This window comes from Cyprinus carpio, chromosome B7 (genome assembly GCF_018340385.1).
Source record: "Cyprinus carpio isolate SPL01 chromosome B7, ASM1834038v1, whole genome shotgun sequence".
Classification (NCBI taxonomy): Eukaryota; Metazoa; Chordata; class Actinopteri; order Cypriniformes; family Cyprinidae; genus Cyprinus; species Cyprinus carpio.
In genome coordinates this window covers 40,956,698-40,978,237 of record NC_056603.1, presented here as the reverse complement: position 1 = coordinate 40,978,237, position 21,540 = coordinate 40,956,698, and the positions used below count along the sequence as shown (strand labels likewise).

At 34.0% G+C, this 21,540-nt stretch overlaps 1 protein-coding gene across 2 annotated transcripts in view; it reads right to left on the bottom strand.

Moving 5' to 3' along the window:
- Window positions 1-21,540, bottom strand: part of LOC109083310 (rap1 GTPase-GDP dissociation stimulator 1-like) — a 51,369-nt gene that overhangs the window by 26,864 nt on the left and 2,965 nt on the right. The window contains exons 2-5 of one of the 2 annotated variants that reach the window (XM_042728678.1): window positions 20,130-20,228; window positions 16,765-16,887; window positions 6,533-6,658; window positions 965-1,111 (exon numbers count right to left, since the gene is read on the bottom strand). In XM_042728678.1, the coding sequence (XP_042584612.1) occupies window positions 965-1,111; window positions 6,533-6,658; window positions 16,765-16,887; window positions 20,130-20,228 (495 nt within the window). The remainder of the gene's footprint in view (window positions 1-964; window positions 1,112-6,532; window positions 6,659-16,764; window positions 16,888-20,129; window positions 20,229-21,540) is intronic. The other variant, XM_042728679.1, reaches the window with a different exon arrangement.

The following is a 21,540-nucleotide window of genomic DNA, read 5'->3' as shown; positions in this document are numbered from 1 at the left end:
ATTCAAACAAGAGATAATTGGTGGAAAGCTGTATGTTATCATTTCCATTAATCTCAATGGCAGTTGCTCAGCTGGAGCATTCAGCTCTGGAAGTAGTCAACTTCTTCAGTTAAAATGTTGGGTTCTTCAATTAAAGGGATTTATTTTTTTAAGCCAATCCCCAGTCAAATTACATCAAGTCGGTGAATGACTGAACAAAAAAAAGTGCACAGTGCCATGTTTTTTTTATGCATATAATTGTTTTTGTCAAATACACAGCTACTTTTGAAAATAAAATCAAAAAAAAAAAAAAAAAAAAAAAAAAAAAAATTATATATATATATGTATATATATATATATATATATATATATATATATATATATATATATATATATATATATATAAATTTTTTTTTTTTTAAGGTTTTTAAATTAAAAACATTTTAATTAAATCATTTTAAATACAGATTTAAAAAAATTAAGCTTATTTAATTTTAAAATAAAATGAATATGCAATGTAATTAAACATTTTCAAAATGTAACTACATTTATTATAGATTGTCATTTAAAAAAAAAAAGCAAGACAGCTGAATTCATAACATTACTAAACATTAACACCACCTCCAGCTGCAAAGGACACGAAAGATAATAACCACAAAAAAGGAGCAGATTGTAGCCATATAGCAAACTTAGCATGTCAAATCGGTGAAAGACATTAGATTCAGAATACACAGGAGAAGTTAAACAACACATAGGCTTTCTTAGAGTGGTCCCCTACAGATATTACCGTTAATGTTCAACTGTGAGGAAACACTGACGTCAGACTCAAACCAAAACACGTCTGTTTTTTAGAGAATCAGATTAAAAAAAAAAAAGTTGCCCTATGTAGTATTGATTAACACGTGAATAATTTAGAGAACATCTCAGACTATACCAATAAGGGACCATTCAAAAACATCGCCTGGTTTGCGGGATCGGTCATTACCATTATCATTGCTATAGTTCATCAGCATGCCACAAAAGACAGTCAAGAGCTTCCCGGTGGCCGGGTCAGTGCTTTCGGCCAGAGACTTAATGTGCTCGGCAACTATCTGAGCACCGCCCGCTGCGTCAACTGCACTTCTGCCCTCATCTGCAAAACAAAGAGGTCACATAGAAAAGAAATAAACAATAAAAAAGGCAACCAATAACACAAAGTAACATCAACCTGGAACAGAATGACAGAAAAGAGGGTGTTAAAGGAATGGTTCAAGTCTTCCCGAACGATGCACTTCAACTATTCCTTTAATGGAGCGACAGGCTGGGATATTCATGAATGCATCCTTATGGAATGTAATATGACAACTGAAAATGTTACACAGAGAACACAAGAAAATAAGCATTTTGAGATAAAAGAAGAGCAAATGAGATCAAAAACTGTCTGCTGGAAATGCACTGGATTTGTTTACAGCTGTCAGGTCGACATGAGGTGCAGATGTAACTAAAGGCAAAACCAGAGACCAGAAGTGCAGCAGAAGCACAGCATACTGAATCCAGACTGCAGCAGAATCACTAACAAGGGAAGGTGTTAAAAGACCCACAGAGACCGGCATTATTTACACAGAGCATCAAAGTCAAGAGCGTTGCTGGATCTTCTGACTGTCTGCTATATGGTTAAAGCAGCAAAATAAGAGATCTAAATGAGGAGTACTCAAAAGCTTTTAGAAAGCAACATGAAACGGAATATGCAACCTAATTACTTTTGCAGCATAATGTATTTCAAGATAAAAATGCCATTCAACGAGAAAAACAAATGTAGAGTGGGATTTAGACATTATACATTGGTAAAAACTCAACAGTAGCATCTGGAAAAGTTGAAATGTTATGGTGTGGCGATATTTATTTATTCACTCCATGCTAGCATCAAGGCTATTTTCATGGCGAGCTCAGAATAAATCACACAAGGTATACAATGAACAAAAAGACATTTCAAATCTACACTAGATAAAACTTCTGAAACACATTCAGGTAATAAATCCGTTAAACACACCTCTGAATAAAGCCAGTGTCTATTTACATTAAAAACAGTACAATCCAATAAAATATGCTTCCCAGTCTATTTTGTTTGGCAAGTAAGGCATGATGCCTTAAATATCCACGTGTAAGTCTTGTATGACCTAAAAGACACCTTGTACAAACAACTTGGTCATACTAAGATTAAAAATTAGTACAAAATATTTTATTACACTAGGTAAAATTACCAAAACATCACCTAAAATTAAAATAAAAAAGCTCATTCACAACAAGTAAATAATTTATATAAATAATACTAAAAATGATTGCCTGTGCAAAACTCAAAGCCACAATACTACACCGTTGTTGATGTTTTTAGCATCTTGCTATGTTTTGGGAGGGTTGTTGCTTACTAGCCAAACTCAAAAAAAAAAGCCCATCCCCAAGTATCCTGTCTTCACCGTCCTGCATTACAACATGCTTTGACTACCTCAATAAAAGTGAATCATGAATCTGACGTTCAGTCTCTTCCACAGCACTTTAATTCCATTTTTAGACATACCTGACGCAGAAACCTGTAAGTTTTCCAGTAAGCTCTGTGACCAGATGACGGTGTTTGTGTGTCAGACATGAGTCAGCTTAGCTGGTATGAACATTGTTTCAGGTTTGTTTACACTGATGCTTGCCCACGCAGAGTCTACGACAACTGCCTTCTACCGCACAAATCGAGAAGACAGAGGACAAGGAGAGAGAACGTGATTTAGACGCAACAAAACAAAGTAAAAGATCTGAATACTGAAAACAAAGACACTGAATGATTTCCAAGTTGGCTCCTTTGATTGGTTTTGGATGCTGTGCAGTGAAAAAGACAGCTTCTGCGTGGGGGTTGCAAGCCGACGAAGCCCTTGAGTTAAATGCATGACGATGACAAAGGGTCAGAGCCATCCGGGTTCAGGTTCAGCTGCCCCGTCAATCATCTTCAACATTAAACACATCTGTGTCCATTTGCCAAGGGCTCCTAATGCAATGCCATTTGTGTCTCTCTGTTAGTAGCCACATAAATCAACTAACTGAACTGTTATCATCACTTTTACTTAACTGCTAGTAATACATATGTGACCCTGGAGCACAAAAGCAGTCTTAAGTAGCACGGGTCTATTTATAGTGATAGCCAAAAATACATTGTATGGGTCAAAATAATAGATTTTTTTTTTATGCCAAAAATCATTAGGATATTAAGTAAAGATCATGTTCCATGAAGATATTTAGTAAATTTCCTACCGTAAATATATTAAAACTTAATTTTTGATTAGTAATATGCATTGCTTAGGCTTAATTTGGACAACTTTAAAGGCGATTTTCTCAAGATTTTGAATTTTTTTTTTTTCAACCTTAGATTCAAGATTTTCAAATAGTTGTATCTCAGCCAAATATTGTCCTCCTAACAAACCATACATCAATGGAAAGCTTATTTATTCAGTTTTCAGATTATGTATACATCCCAATTAAAAAAAAATACCCTTATGACTGGTTTTGTGCTCCAGGTCCACATATCAGTATTAAAGAACATTCAAATACTAATTAAAAAGCAAATTATTAAATAATTATTTAATCATTTCAGTTTTGCAACAAAACAGATGTGTGCAGCTTCTGAGAATCTGTGTTTTTATCTTACAGTATTAATGTCTATGCTGTCACTGCTGTAGAAATATACCTGAACTATATCTGACGTCTTCATACTATACAGAAAGTCATATGTATGACATACATTTTTTTAAATTATGATATACTAAATTATAAATCAAAAAGTCAAAAGTATGACATACTGATGCTGATGCATAGTGATTGTGACAATTGTGACATAAAAAGTCACTATTATAAGATTTTTATAAGATAAGAAGCCACAATTAGGATGTAAAAAGTCAAAATGAGATGAAGTCAATTTTGAAATAGAAAGTAAAAACAAATGAGACACCAAGCCAACCTTCTGAAATAAAAATTCAAACTTTATAATTATGAAATAAAATTCAAATGAATGACATACTAAGTCATCAGTATGACATAGTCAAAATTATGAGATAAAGTAACAACTGACTACTTAAATCTAAAATACTGCTTATATACTTTTTGACTCTGTGTCAAAATTATTACCTAGTACTTTATAATTTTGACTTTTTTTATGTCATAATTATGATTTTTTCCCTTATATATCAGCTACTTATAAACAGATAAATAAATACATACATAAACAAATTAACTGTTTTAAAGGTACACTGTAAAAAATATTGAGCGCACTCACATGAGCTGAAGACTCATTATATTAGCTGCATAATAAAACTGCAGTTTTCTTTCTAATTTTTGACGCATTTTTTATTAAACATGAAGTTTAGGTGGTGCATTATAACATGCTCATCCCTTTGTTTTTAAAGCCAACAGGCTGTAGTTACCTCACAGCAATGAAGCATGATTTGCTGCCTGCTAATTGGTTAGGTGTTAGGGGAGTGAAATTCTCGCTCTAGAGAGCTTTTGTTTGAAAAACAATCTATGAAGTGCAATACGAGTCAGCAATATTTTTCAACTGTACATTTTAAATTGTATATACCCATTAAAAGTGAATTTAGTACATAGCAGTACACTAATATAAACACAAAGAGTAAAAATCACACTTTGAGAAATAGGTTTAAATAGCCACAGATGGGAGTCACTGGATTAATTCAATAAATCTGCAGAAAAATGGCTGCATCCTCGTCTTTCCATCAGTCAAAATCACTCGATCCTGAGAGCTCCTCGGCAGCCACGCTTCCCGTTTATCATGAAGACAAAGCTCTTTTCATTTCCCTAAACTCGACTCGTCCCAAAGGTTTAATACATCTACAACATACAGTCCATGTCACCACTGTACTGTTAAGATCACAAAGTACAAACACATTACAGCCATAAAATATTTGTACACTCTCTCTACAACGAAGGGAGGAAAAATGTGATATAATTTCAATTATCAACCACTGCTAGGCCATCAATATGATTCATGTACAAAATAATTACCAGTGGACGAGTTAATTATTGATGCAAAAGTCTGCATGCATGAATTCAATAATTCAATAGTCTAGAGTCAAATTATTCCTCTTCCACCACATTCACGTTGGGACGTAATGTGCCGATCGTGTATCGACGATAGTCAGAGATATTAATCTCTTTATAATAATATCTAATCAATATTAGGGCTTATTCATTCCATCATATTTCTTTTTCCATGTTTTTACAGCGTTGTGCGTTATAACCAATCACACACGATTATGGTGAGCTTAAGAATACAGTGGCCAATCAGATGCGTTTAGATGAATCATCGCTGAAACACCTTAGTTTTGTTGTTCAAAGCTCTCTCGCAAATTCTCTCATCATAAACAACAGTCCATAATGTTTGCATAATATCATAAAATGTGCACAACGTGCATAAACTGGCGCTAGACTGAGCTTGTGATGATGTTCTTTGATCCTTTGCTCATTTTCTGTGGTTGCTTTTTGAAAAACGGAGGAAATGTAAGCCTTATGATTAGTAACTTACAATGTTTTTATTGAACTGTTATCATGTTAAATACAAATTCAGTCATATTAAAAACATTAGGCTGCTTTAAAGGGAAACTCCACCCCAAAATGAACATTTTGTCATTAATCACTTACCCCCAATATCGTTCCAAACCTGTAAAAGCTTCATTCGTCTTCAGAACACAATTTAAGATATTTTGGATGAAAACCGGGAGGCCTGTGACTGTCCCATAGACTGCCAAGTAAATAACAGTGTCAAGCTCCATAAAAGGTATGAAAGTCGTCGTCAGAATACTCCATCTACCATCAGACGTGCAATCTGGGTTATATGAAGTGTCGGGAGCACTTTTTGTAAGTGAAGAAAACAAAAATAATGACTCTCCATATCACCGTATGCTGCGTGTGCACTTCTAAATCATCCGCGCCACAAGGATGCACTGTTTTATTTAAAATCAGAGCTAAATACACGTAGAAACAGTGCATCCTTGTGGCACGGATGATCCAGAAGAGCAGTCTATGGGACAGTCACAGGCCTCCCGGTTTTCATCCAAAATATCTTAAATTGTGTTCCGAAGATGAACGGAGCTTTTACGGGTTTGGAACGACATGGGGGTAAGTGATTAATGACAAAATTTTCATTTTGGGGTGGAGTATCCCTTTAAGCTGGAGTTGGTTCACTTTCCGGCTATGAAACTAAGTAAATAAATAAATTAGCATGATAATATCGTGTATCAGGGATATCGCAGGCTGACGACATGACAATTAAACATATCGCCCAACACTATTGGGACATCATCAAGCAATCAGAATCAAGAATTCAGCGATGGTATAAGCTCTTGTACAATTACCTTTGGAAACCATGTGTGAAATGAAAAAGTGCTCAGCTATCAGCTGCTCTGCCCGCCTCATGTCACTCATTCAGACAACTGTAGCAGCAGCTCCCCCTCAGATCATCCCAGACACTCGGAGATATCTCACAGTAGATGCGGCTGAGGAAGCGATAATGGACACTTACGGCTGTCGTAGCAGATGTTGCCGAGGGCTCGTCCCGTCTGGAGCAGTATCTCCTGGTCCTTACAGTTTAACAGCTGAACCAGTGGAGGAATGAGTCCTGCTTCCACACACGGGCTCCTCATGAATTCTGCAGAGAAACAACCCTTTCAGCTCAATAAAACATTATTAGATAAACACTACCTTGAAGGAGAAGTTCCCTTCCAGAATAAAAATCTGCTGATAATTTACCAGGTTACTTTGGAAATAGGTTATAAAACAGTAGAATTAGTTTATTTTTTTTTTTATTTGATTTGTTTCCTAAAAAGAAAAAATAAAGACTGAATAAAGACTGAAGACAGTCTTTATTTAACCTAAATATGTTATTACAGTTATTTAATTTTAGTTATATAATTCATATACATATTATTTATATCATTTCATATCATTTAGTTATATAATATTAATCATACACATAATTTGATTTAATAATAACCCAATTTGAAGCAAAAACAGAATGTTCTGACAAGCTTTGTGAAATTATACCACATAAACTTTTCAGAAGACAGTCAGCTCTCCTCAGAAACACATTCATATAAACCCTCAAATCAATATTGAGGATTTTCTTCCAATAGTTTGTGCATCATGAACAGTGAGTGATCTGCATGCTACAGTATTTTTCTCTGTGCGTGCATCTTCAGAATCTTTGGCCTGTGTTAACTGATGTTAACAGACTTCATAATTTCACATAAATGACATTTTGGAAAATGATTGCATCGCAAAGCAGTTTGTGCAAGTCCAGAACAGAGAGTTGCAATAATCGCGATCGCGTAAAGGCCAAAGTATACTTCAGCCGTCCGCGCACCGTCGGCACTACGTTATTTTCTTCATCAAGAGGGCTCGCGGACAGCTGCGCACCCTGTGGTACTGCACATGTGTCGAGCTCATCCATCCGCGCTTATCTGCGGTTGAGTATAATTTTGAAAGCTGTGCGGACGCGGCTGTGCGCGAGACAGAAAGGAACGCTGAATATGAAGTGTACCCGGGCCTTAAGTTCGGCCATCCTACACACACGTGACTGACCGCTCGCTCGCACCAACAGGAGGAGGAGGGGTCAGTGTGACTCTCTACACTGCACTCAGCCTGAGGATTCCTACTCTTTCAGTCACTGAGGTGACATGGAAAACAGCGCATATAATGGAAAATATTAGTGGTTTTGAAACCGTGACATTTTCAAATCGCAGTATACCTTGAAACCGGTAATCGGCCCATGCCTAGTGTGTGTGTGTGTGTGTGTGTGTGTGTGTGCACGCGTAAACGCGAGTGAGTGTGTGTGTGTGTGTGTGTGTGTGTGTGTGTGTGTGTGTGTGTGTGTGTGTGTGTGTGTGTGAGAGAAAACAAAAATCAGATGTAACCCCCTTTTGTAATTATTAACATTTTCATAAGAAACTGTAATTTAATTACAAATTTTTCTCAGTAACTGTTACTGATTACAATCACATTAATTTTGTAATTAAATTACATAATTTAGTTACATGTAACTAGTTACTTCCCAACAATGTAATTTACTCACCCCCATGTCATCCAAGATGTTCATGTCTTTCTTTCATCCCAAAGTAATTTAAGGTTTTTGAGGCAAACATTCCAGGATTTTTCTCCATACAGTATAGTGGAATTCTATGGTGCTCAACTAAAAGTTTCAATGCAGCTTCAAAGGGAAGAAATAAGGGTCTTATCTAGCGAAACGATCGGTAATTTTCCGAAAAAAACTTATCTATATATATATATATATATATGCTTGCTCTAGCTCTGCAATGCGCATCTTCACACATCATGCAATCCTGCTGGAAAGATATATATATATCCACGTTTTAACCACAAATGCTCGGCTTGCTCTAGCTCTGCAATGCGCATCTTCACACATCATGCAATCCTGCTGGAAAGGTAACGCGCTGTTAGTTCTTTGTCTTTGTACTTCGGTTAAAAACTCCATCTCATTTTCTCCTCCAACTTTAAAATCATCTGACATCGTTGTTTTACCTTTTTTGTAAAGGGCAATGACTCTTTTTGAATGTTGGCTTTGTAAACACGGGGTCGGTGCTTTCGTCTACGTCACGCGTGACCTTTCCAAAATCACCGAATAAAGACATGAATGCGCATTGCAGAGCTAATGAGCATTTGTGGTTAAAGAGTGGATAAATATTACATTTCTTTAAGAAAATGACCGATTGTTTGGCTACTCTGGTGAAAAAAACAGCTAAAACCAGCCTAAGCTGGTTGGCTGGTCTTAGCTGGTTTTAGCTGGTTGTTTAAACTGGTCTCCCAGCCTGACCAGCTAAGGAAGTGGCCAAAACCCTGTAAAACCAGCCTGCTGACCAGCTATGACCAACTAAGACCAGGCTGGATGACCAGCTAAAACCACCCAACCAGCTGGGATTATCTTTTATACAAAACACCCATACCCCTCATATGATATCGTATAGACCCCTTTATATCCACATTTACACTCAAATATCTTTCCACAACATAAAACCACAATATATAGAAAAGTCCTGGAATGTTTTTTTTCTCCCGACTGAAGAAAGAAAGACATGAACATCTTGGATGACGTGGGGGTGAGTAAATTATCAGGATATTTTTATTCTGAAAGTGAACTTATCCTTTAAAATCAGTATATCTGTGTGGTAGATTAAACTAGTGCTCTTTATGCACGTCTAAATCATGAATCACGTCTAAAACATCCTTGAATGTACAAGATTGCAAATGGAAATACCTTCATTCTGAGCCATAAGGGGATCAAAAAAAGAATCCTCTGACAATCAATTAAAATCCTACTGGATACATGTTACTATTGCATTGTAATTTCATCCAAGTAGCAATTTGTTTGTATTCTTTTAGGATTGATGACTAGATATTTTTATGGGTACCAAGGTATTACCATGTTTTACCATGTTTTAGATTGTAATATCTCAGCTCTCTTTTAGGTTACCATGATATATAAATAATCATAATAATCATTTACTACACTGTATCATGTCATTTATTACTATTTTGGTATCCTAATATTTTTAATTAGCTTTTATTTTAAATAATATTTTTAATTTGGTATAAGTTATAGTAATTTTGTTTTGTGCATTAGTCATTTTTATTAGCTTTTAAATATTTCTGTTTAGTTTTATTTTGTTTTTATTTCAGTTTTAATTTTAGTAATTGTAGTACGTCAACTTAAATGTATTTTGTTTCAGTTAGCAGCCAATGCAACATTTAAGATTTTTCATTTAATTTGTCTGAATCTATTATTTATATTTTATTTCAGATTTATTTGAATTAGCATAAATAAATAAACAAATAAATGTTTTCGTTTTAGTCAACATTAACACCACTGACAAGCAGCATCAGATACATTTTCAAAAAATTTAACTAACCAAAAAATATTTAATATTTTTAATGTTTAAATGTATGTAAATATTTGAAATTCCAGATAAATTATGTAAATAATGGCTTCTTGTGGAAAGTTTAGTGCACAAGTTCAAGTTTTTCATCTAATACATAGATTTTATTTCAGCTTTAATTAAATGAATAAATTTTAATATATTTAGTATTGATTTAATTACATTTTAAAATTAAAAAAAAAATGTACATTTAAAATTAATAAAATTACATTTTATTTATTTATTTATTTAACCATTTTTAATAGTTTTAGTTAACAACAACAACACTGGTGCTAAGGAATTATCATAATCAATGCACCATAGTAACAGCGCAGTAAACCGTACTGTAGCAAATGCATCACTTAAATCCTAGAATGTATCCTGCTCCTGTTAGAAAGTGCTGGAGACGTTGCAGATGAAACGCAGATGTTCCCAGAGGAACGCTGACAGCCGAATGCCAGCAGGAGCTGCCAGAGATCTGGCACACCAGCAGGCCACTGTCATTAGCTACCTAGCAAACTGCTAAAAGGCCATTCATTATTTTAACCTTTTTATCTCAGACACTCTCCATCCACTTCCAAACCCCAGCTCTATCTGTCTGAATTGCGCTTTAAAGAAATGCTTGTGTAATGACTAAAAGCTTCAGGTGAAGAAGCACACTGCTCTGCAGGACTGCAGGATGAGCCTGCGTAATGTAAACCAAGCTAATAACAAATAACAAATATATATTTTTAAAGATTTAGTACTTAAAAACCAGTGATCAGAGAGACTAATTAAGCTGATCAAAGAACACAGAATTACACGATGCGCTGGTGTGTTTGCACGATAAATTTAAATTTGCTATTGCATAAGCAAGGTAACTTATCTGACGGTGAATGACTGATTCTGTCAAACAGAGTTCAAAAACAGAATGAAATTACGTCTACAAAGCAAAAAGGAAAAATAGATTCTCAGCTCCACACAGAAAGCTCTCCTGTATTCTAGTTTAGTCGCCAAGCTGTTATTCAACCCTGTTAAAGAGGTCATATGATGTTGCTAAAAAGAACATTATTTTGTGTATTTGGTGCAATGCAATGTGTTTATGCGGTTTAAGGTTGAAAAAACACATAATTTACCACATAATGTACATTATTGTTGCTCCTCTATGCCCCTCCTTCTGAAACGTGTTGATTTTTAAAAAGCTCATCGCTCTGAAAAGCGAGGTGTGCTGTGATTGGCTATCCAGTGCTTTGTGATTGGCTACTCAAGCGCTACTCTACACTGCTCAAAACTCGCGTTTGAATCATCTGTAGCAAATTCTTTAAATATGTAAACGTACTTACAGGCTGTGAGTCAGAAGCACCAGACTGTCCATGCAAAGTTGGACACTCTCACAGGAAACAGTCCTCATCCTCTGTAAAATGTGCTGCACACATCTGAATATTTGGGTTGAACTGTTCTGGAACAGTGTTGAAATACAAATTAACCACTGATTTCTAGTCGTGTCCTCTTTTGGAAGGCCAAACAAAGTAGTTTCGCTTTCACAACGAAACACAAAGTGTCTCCACAACATGGCAGCGGCGGCGACAGAGAGAATAAAAGGTGCACCGTCTTTCTTTGCGTGAACATTTGGGTGCCGTTATGCAAATCTTCCCACATAGTGACGTAGACGTGGGAGTGTGTTAGAACGTGTGTTAGGAGTTTTAGGTAGGAGTGGTTGACTCTTAACTTTTATAAAGAATATCTCTTTGGATTTGAGACTTTAGTCTTTGCAACTTTACAGATCTACTTTATGCACCAAGAGCTTGCAACACTCCAAAGAGAAAGGAAAAACTGAAATCACATCATATGACCCCCTTAACATCACATCTGTGATTGGATTTTGAAAAGAAAGACATCCACGTAGAATAATGTTGCCAAAAAAGTCAAAACTGGCAAATGGTACACTTATAAAAGCAAAATACATGTGAAATATTATAAATATGATATTATATAAATATTAAGAATTGAATCTCAAACACACATTTACTATATTTGATCACATATAGTGCTGTCCAACGGAATAATCACAGCCCCGCTAGCGGGACGCCTAAGTTTACTTCAATATATTATGATTAAATCCTAATCTAATCATGGCAAACTATAGCTACATCGTTGGAAATGTCTAAGACTCCTAAATAGATATTTTGCCACTGTTTGTTGTTAAACATTATGAGGAACAGTAATAGATTAATTTATGACAAGAGTGCACCTCAAAACATATACTTCATAACAGGAGTTCTGACCTGTTGTTACAAAAAAATAATTTTCGTTTGCTTTTCCCCATCACATGTTTTTAGTAATCATCATAAATTATATATCAATTATATATCAAAAGGTTAAAACCTCAAAATGAATCCTATAAAAAACATTTTGAAATCAGACATTGCATTACCATAGAAATGGTACTTTAATATATTTTAGAGGGCTCTTCCCCCTTATTGCGGGGTGTCATATTACAAAATGTACTATGGTCTTTCAGAATCGAAACTTTTTATAATCTTGACAAAATACATATAGTCGGAAAGGTCTGAGTCTCAAGATTTCAAATTTTGTGACAGAAGAAATACTGAGAGAGAAATTTATACATTTGTGACAGAAAAATGCGTAAAAAAAAATCAATGGTGTGTGGATGTCACCCGGTGGCTGTTTGTGGTATAACACCTAAACAAAATTGCATAGGAACCTCAAATTTTTTTAATATCAACTTCAAATTTGGAATATAACTCATTTAGACACATGGGTTTAAGTTCATATCAAATTTGGATTTATAAAATAAAAAAAAATAGTACAGTACATTTTCTTACAGTAAATTTAAACTTCTATAACTTCTTATGCTTTCATTTTTTTTATTTCATTTCTGCAATAATCTGCTGATTGTCTTCTTTAAACACAGACCTTAGGTCTGTATTCAAAAGCGTTTATGAATTATAACAATTTAAGTTTAAATAGTACACTTTCATGTCTATATTCAAAAGGGAGGGGGGGTTACAGTTAAGAGATTTAAATCGCATCCCAATTAAAAGTTTTTATTTACATAATATGTGCGTGTGTAAATTTATTAAGTATATATAAATACACACATACAGTATGTTTTGAAAATATTTACATGTATATATTTATACTCATAATTTATATTATATATAAATGCATTTAATATATGAACATAACATTTTTCTTAAATATATGCATGTGTGTGTATTTATATATACATAATAAATATACACAGTACACACGTATGTTATGCAAACAAAAACTTATATTTGATTAAACTAAACTAATTTAATTACATCACAAAACAAATCACATAAAAAACAAATCAAATCCTCATATCAAATTAAATTATTTCTTCTGAATATTAAGATTTAAACCAAACCATCCATATTCAAATAGATAATTTTTATGATGTCTTCATGTACTTTTTGAAGCCTGAAAATGTTAATTACCTAGACTTTGAATGGGTGGACAGAATATTAGAAACGTCTTCATTTGTGTTTTGAATATGAACGAAAGTCTTATAGGTTTAAAAAGACACGAGGGTGAGGAAATGATGACTGAATTTTCATTTTCATTTTTGGGTGAATTATCCCTTTAATATCTTAACATATTTAAAATATTTTACAGGCAGTGTAATAAAACCGCTAATAAAAAGTATCACGTTTATATTTTAATCATGCAAAGAAAGTAATGCATGTTTTTAATGAGAAACCCTACATGCAATTAATATTAATATATAATATTAATATTAATAACGCATTTATACTTAAAATTCCTTTTCTGTACAGCAAACATTCACATATTATTATTTAATTTTTTTAGCCATTTAATTAATAAATTAAAGCAATAATTTACATGTACTTTCAAAACAATTGTTAGATGCAGAAAAATTACATTTTATTTAAAAAAGTAAATTAAAAGTGCTTACTGCAGTTATAAATATTCATTTTCTCATATAGTACTGCCTTTCTCTGAACTGCATCCCGTGTAGTGCGGTGTGTTTATGAGTCAACTCAATTTTATTCTGTTTGTCTGTTTTGAGATCGACTGGTTCTGCTATGCTGATCTTATAGCTTAATAGCAATAAAGACATGCATGAACAGCCACAGACTTGACTGCAGCATCAGGGAAACTGGGGGAGAAGAAGCAGAGAATAGCAGAGACAAACAAACAGACCTGAGTGGCAAAACAGGTTTATTTTATTATTTTAAAACGGGTTTCTATTAGGAATGATAATATAGAGCTGTACTAAGGCTAGTGAAATGAAGGCAGTATATTAAGGCTTTGAAATCACAAAAATGAAGACACTGATTATTACAATGCCGGTTATTTTTATTACCTAAATCATTCTTAAAGATTCACTCAGGGGTTTTTTTCTTTTTCTTTTTTCATTACAAAAATATATCTCTGAAGAACTCAACAGTACTTTTGAGGGGGAAAAAAAGTTTAAAAAAAGCCAGGAACACACAACATGTAGATTTCAGTTATATCAGTAGCCTTAATAAATGGCATAACATGGGCATTAAATTGAAATGCATATTCTGCAGTAAAATTAAATAATACTACGAACACCAACATCTATAAAAGGTTAACATTAGTGCTGTCTGTCAACTAATTAACTGCACATTTTGTGTAATTAATCACATACTAATATATTTCTATTTTCATAATTTCACATTGAAACTCCAAATTAATGTAGAAACAACAAACAGGGTATATTTTAAATTTATTGTATTTTTTCTTTTACCAAGCCTATTAATGAAGACCAGTATCATTAATACAAATAATGCTACTAATTTCTCGATTACATGCATTTCCCCTCAGTTTTATCCATTAATTATAGCCATTAAACATTACATTATAATTGAAAGCCATTATTTTTAACATTTAATAGGCTCTGAAAAATGTTGACATGTTTCTGGCACGCTGTCTGAATCGGCTCAGTGTATGCGTACAGCTGAACGTGCAGACTTTCAAACTATACTCCATTTGATAATCATCTTAGTTCAGTGTCTGCGCTATTTCTCGCCAGAAGTTATGACTGATAACTAGGGCTGGGCGATTTGGCAAAAAAAATTAAAAAAAAAAAAAAATCTAGATTTTTTTCAGAACGTTTGACCAATTCTCAATTTTTTAAGATTTTTAAGTAGTCAACTTAAAAATGTAACTACAACATGACTTTTTCTTTATTAACCCTCCAGTTACAGAAAATTCTTTCAGCCTGTCACCATGATGCAAACATGAAATATAAGACATAGAGTAGTGGTTCTTTACAGGTTTTTTTTATTCGCTTGCGCTGTTTTTCCATAGTTTTTCTATATAAACATGGATGTGCTTGACTGTTGCGCAGCGTCTCTTGCAGCATCTCATGCCTGAAACGGCACTCTAAAAACACACCGCTCAGGTCAAAAGTTCACTCCCATCTTCTTGCATATTTTTCCTATTCCACTGCCGACATCACATCTTTGTCAACACAGAAGCACATTCTGTGTGAATGGCACTTAGCGATATGAGTGCGTCACGCGAGCGGTTAACCACGTGCGCTGACATGCGATTGAATTGTTCTTTTCTCTTTACTGTTATCACCGGCATATTGTCAGTGTCTAATTCTAATGTTTGGAAATATTTCTATTCAAAATCGCGATTTCTCGCTTTATAAAAAATAAAATCGTGGCAAAACATTAAATTTGAATTAATCGATAAAACCAGACATATCACCCAGCCCTACCGATAATCATTTTTCGGCTGTGTAAGAATGGCCCAGATCAGTATTGCCACCTTGTGGACAAACTCATAAGTGCAAAAATAATTTAAGGCGTACGTGCAACCTGCGTGTACGCTTTCCTCGGGCTGCCAGTTGTATAGCCCTGTAGTTTTATTACTATTTTAAATTTGTTTGTTTGTTTTTCTTCCATTTTCTCATTCACTTTTCTTTATTTAGTTTTAGTCATTTTTATGTTTAATTTTTTGTTTTGTTTTCCTTTTGTTTTCATCTAAATACGTCCATTTAGTTTTTTATTTCAGTTTTAGTTTTAGTTATTCAAGTCAAGTTAAACAAAATAAAAATGAGAAATGTTGCTTTGTCAACTAGCTCAAAATAAGTTTTAGTTTTATTTTACATTTCATTGTTACTGTATGTTATTTCAAGCCATGTTTTTTTTATGGTTTTATTTTACTATAATGACCCTGAGTGGGTCGCCTCATGGGTGAGCAATGTTGAGACCACATGACCAATTTAATCCTTCAAATTTTTTTATTCATAACACCTCCTACTATGACACTTTATAAATAAATTATGTCTAACTGCTTTTAGCACATTTCTACAATGCCATCGTTGACTTTTTTTCCCTTTTCTTTTATACATACAAAAAGTATACAAAATACACATACAGACTAACATAAAAAACACACACACACACACACAATGTAAAACAAGCTAAGTACAAAAAACACAGCAAAAAGGACTCATTTATATATAGGCTGAGTATTTTCTCTTTCCTTGCTCCGCCCCTCCCCCCTCCCCCCTCCTCTTCCCAATAATAATATTAATAATGATAATAATAATAATAACGATGAACATATTTGCCCACTGACAAGGATACTCACATACAAACCCTGGGGGAAGACAGGGACCCAATCTGCAAACAATGATGCTGACAATGATTTGGACTGTATTGTGTTGTAAATATGACGATCTCCTTGTCAGAATAGGCCATAGTAGACTTCTGCATGAAGCTGCATCCACACCTCTAGTTTTCAGTAAGTCCGAAATGATGTAGGAACCAACAAGTGGCGATGCAGGAGCACTTACCATTTTTGGCCACCTCTGCAATGATGTTGGCTGCTTTTGGTGTACATGAGTTCTGCGCAGACAGAAGAGCGGGCATCATGGCAAGAACACCCATCTCCTGGATCTTTCCACTGGTCTCAACATCTAAAAACAGAGCGAGGAGCATCAGTAAATTATATGATTATCAGAAAGGATCTGACCTGCAAACACAAAGGTTTCAGATTCAGTCCACAAGTAGTGACCCGGGAAGCATCACTGAAATAAAACACATGACATCTAGTCTAGATTATGGTGGTTTTGGTCTGACAGGTTTATATTGAACCTGTTTCATAGATGGTTATTTTACCAGTTATAACATCATAAATCTAGTAAATTTATAATTTTCTAACAGTTGCTACAGTGCTACAGTACCTTGGCAATAAATTACAGAAATCTAGTTAACACTGTGTTTCTAACACAATGTCTGAGGTTGAGATGGTAAATTGGACATCTTTCGCTCTTCTGATAGCCATAATCAAAATCTATTGGAGATTTCACTATCAGAGCAAATGGAAACACACACAAAAAAAAAAAAAAAAAAAAAAAAAAAAAAAAAAAAAAAAAAAAATCACATTTGCAGTAGTCTTCCATTTAACACTATAGAAATGTATCCTTGTATGATGACTTCCTCTTCTGAGAGCACCAGAAATGTGAAAATGGTCCATTTAGGACTTACACAGGGTTCACTTTTTGAACAATGAACTTCCACGATGTACATGTCCTTTAAAGTCATTCATGATTACTAGAAAAAATTGGTGGGATAGATTTTAATTTTAGACACTAATCTTTGGTATTAATGTATCTACACAAGAAAACCTGTTAAGTCTCTCAACCAGTAAAACTGATGTTAACACTGATGTTGGTTTGTGGGGAGGTTTTACACAACCACATATTAAGAGCAGTAACTAGCTGCTGAAACTAATACATTTAAAAGCAGAACAAAACTAGGAACAGGTTCTTTTGCGCCTGGTAACAAAGTCATATTTACAATAGTTTTGTTATTTTTAACTAAGACTAAAAACAAATGTTTTTGTTAACTAAAATATAGCTGAAATGAAATAAAATATAAACATTATATATTAAAAACTTAAAAGAAAATTAAAAACGTTGCCTTGGCAATTAACTGAAGTATTTAAATTAATAAAACTGAAATTAAATAGAATAGAATTAAATAAAAATATTTAAAAACTAATAAAAAAGACAAAAGCACATAAAAAATACAAAAACTTATGTTAATGAATGCTATGACAGTATATAATAATACTAAAATAACACTGATTTACAAGGTTAAGACAAAAGGCAGAACTAAGGATTGAACTCACAGGTAGGGATGTAACGATTAACTGCGAGCCGGTTGAAAATGTATTAAAATATGTGATGATTCAAATCGGTGGATATGTTAAGCAAATCGCGATTCATTTAGGTGTAAGAGTTTATATGAATATTAACTTACTGTCTTTAGAAAAAGTTTAGATGGTATTTTTTTTCTTTTCATCTTGCCTCATAATGCATATTAAAGTTCATAAGTGCAGCGCTGCTTTGTTTACAGCGGTAACCGAGGAAATGCTTTAAGCTCCACCTGCTACAGTGTTCATAAGTGCTTTGTTTACAGCGGTAACCGAGGAAACGGTTTAAGCTCCACCTGCTGCAGTGTTCATAAGTGCTTTGTTTACAGCGGTAACCGAGGAAACGCTTTAAGCTCCACCTGCTGCGGTGTTCATAAGTGCTTTGTTTACGGCGGTAACCGAGGAAACGGTTTAAGCTCCACCTGCTGCGGTGTTCGTAAGTGCTTTGTTTACGGCGGTAACCGAGGAAACGCTTTAAGCTCCACCTGCTGCGGTGTTCGTAAGTGCTTTGTTTACGGCGGTAACCAAGGAAACGCTTTTAGCTCCACCTGCTGCAGTGTTCATAAGTGCTTTGTTTACGGCGGTAACCAAGGAAACACTTTTAGCTCCACCTGCTGGAGTGTTCATAAGTGCTTTGTTTACAGAGGTAACCAAGGAAACGCTTTAAGCTCCACCTGCTGCAGCGTTCATAAGTGCTTTGTTTACAGCGGTAACCAAGGAAACGCTTTTAGCTCCACCTGCTGCAGTGTTCATAAGTGCTTTGTTTACGGCGGTAACCAAGGAAACGCTTTAAGCTCCACCTGCTGGCAGAGAGTGAATCTGCGTCTCGTTCAGCTCGTCTGCTGTTTCTGTTTCATCCAGATATTTTTTATGTATAGTTTCACAAAACTGAAGCCAAACCTTTCAGTTTTTGCTTCAAATTTAATCTAATTTAGATTAAAAACTGCTCATGTTGCATGTATGCAGCATCTTTGTTTGGATCATGATTAAAATGCAGTGGTTGCCTCTAATTTTAAATGGAAAGAGCACAGACAAAGCCTTATTTTGTTTATATGAAGAGATTTATTTTATTTGTGTTACTTATTTATTTGATTTGGGGCTTGTTTTAAAATTTACATTTACATTATATAAAAATGTGGTCATTTAGCAGACGCTTTTATCCAAACGAGGACAACAGAAGCAATCAAAAACAACAAATGAGCAATAATATGCAAGTGCTTTATTAGTATATTATTATAGTGTTATATTTCAATTTCACAAAGAAATGTGCAGCATTTTGTCGAAGCAATAATAAAAGGACACATTTAATTAAATTTGTCTCAAATCTCATTTTATAACAAAACATCGTGAATCGAATCGAACAGTGAGTTTAGTGAGTCGTTACATCCCTACTTACAGGCATTTAAACAAACTAGACATCCACAAGCAGAACAATATATTCTAATTTGTTTTCTGCGTTGTTTATGTAGTGATGTTTATAACTTTTGGACAGACAGAAATACCAATCACAAAGTTTACACACTTCTTTTCTATATATAATTATTTATTTTTTCCTAAAATGATGTGTAATCTCACCACTAAAGGACTCATAAAACTTAATCAGACAGTCTTGTCTGGTCTAAATTAGCATTTTTTTGGCAAGAATATGCTGGGCTGAATACTGCAGCATCCTGAAAGTGTCATTAGTGAAACAATAAGCTTGATCTTTTAATTGCATTTTAACTGACGCGTTCCATTTACTTTATTTTTTAATCAAGTTTTCAGTTGGCTACTTTTTTCTTGCCAATGTGACACAGCAGGAATAAAAAATAGCTGCAAGGTTTTTATCATCAAAATGGATTTAGTTCAATCCTGCATCCTTGAATAATCTGAATATAAAACATAAGAGGCCTAAGCTGTCCTTAAGTAAAGGCTCCTGCCCTTTTCAATCATTCTTGATTTCGGCTGATGCTGTAAGGAACGGGGAAAATGAACAGCTATATAAAAGACATGCAGACTTACTATTTTGGGCCAAAGCTTTGAGCAGGCAGTCCAAGCAGCCCTCGACACTGTCTGCCGACGAGAGCTTCAGCGTCTTCAGGGCTTCGCTCAGGTTATCCGCTGATGGACGAGAAATAACGGACAGCTTTATCTCTTCAATAGTTTACGATTGCACAAAACCATTAAACAACAAATCACCTATTTTTATAAGGCACAGGGTTCTCAAGGAGCCCAAATCAATCAACATATTAACCCTATAAAGCCTACTGCATCATATTTGCCTCTAAATTATCAGTTTGATCAAAACTTTGCTGAAAAAACTGCAGTAGACAATCTACTGCATGCTACATCTACTTCTGTCATCTGACTGATAGTTTATAGTTTTATTTTTTTGCTAAAAGGCCTTTTATTTTTTCGCAAATAAAAGGCCTTTTAGCATCACCGTTCAAAAAGGTCCACTTTTAGCTTGTGGTTTATGTGTCTCTTCCTGTGAAATCTTTATTGATTTTCATAAAGTAAATTTAAGAATAACTTTTATATTGTAAGTAATATTTCAACATTACCATTTACGGAGGCAACTAATAGCAATTTTCTAAAACAAAAACAAAAAATAACAGAGCTTTAGAGCTTAACTAGAGCTTTGATTATAAAACTAAGCATTTAAATATCCCCTTAATAAATTTTTTATTAAATAACATTAATAAAACATTTATTGGGAAATATAGCATCATTCATTCATTCATTCATTCATAAAACATTTATTGGGAAATATAGAGTGAAACATGATATTAACATGCATTTGATTTACTCAACAAGCTATCATAATTTCTTCTTAATTTTGGCAATATTAATATAAAAAATTGCACCTTATTCCATATTTTTGCTCAGTTTGTGCATATATATATATATATATATATATATATATATATATATATATATATATATATATATACTTGAGTTTTTTCCTCAAGTATGAGCTCCATATTTTCTTATATCATACTATATATATGAGCCATAAAACCCTTATGTATCAAATATGATACTCAATTAAAAAACATATGCAAACTTTTTTCAGTGTATTGTCTAATATTTTAATTATCTGTTCCGTTTTGTTATTTTTTATGTGATTTTTTTCAGAGTTAGTTTATGCTTTACAGGGTTAATATGATGCCTATACATAACAATATTAGAATTAGAATAACTAATAAAAAAGTTTGGTCCCAGAAGTCATCATAATACACAAATTTTGCTGAAGATTTAATCCAAAGTTTTCATGCATTATCTGGGAACTTGAGCCATGACCTTGGTGTTGCAGGCGCCATGCTCTACTGTTTGATTCACAGAAACATCTGTCATGATTGGAAGCTCTTTTAATAGGTAGAAGAGCTCAGCTAACATGTTAAGGGCAGAAAGAAGCCAATTAAAGTGTGAA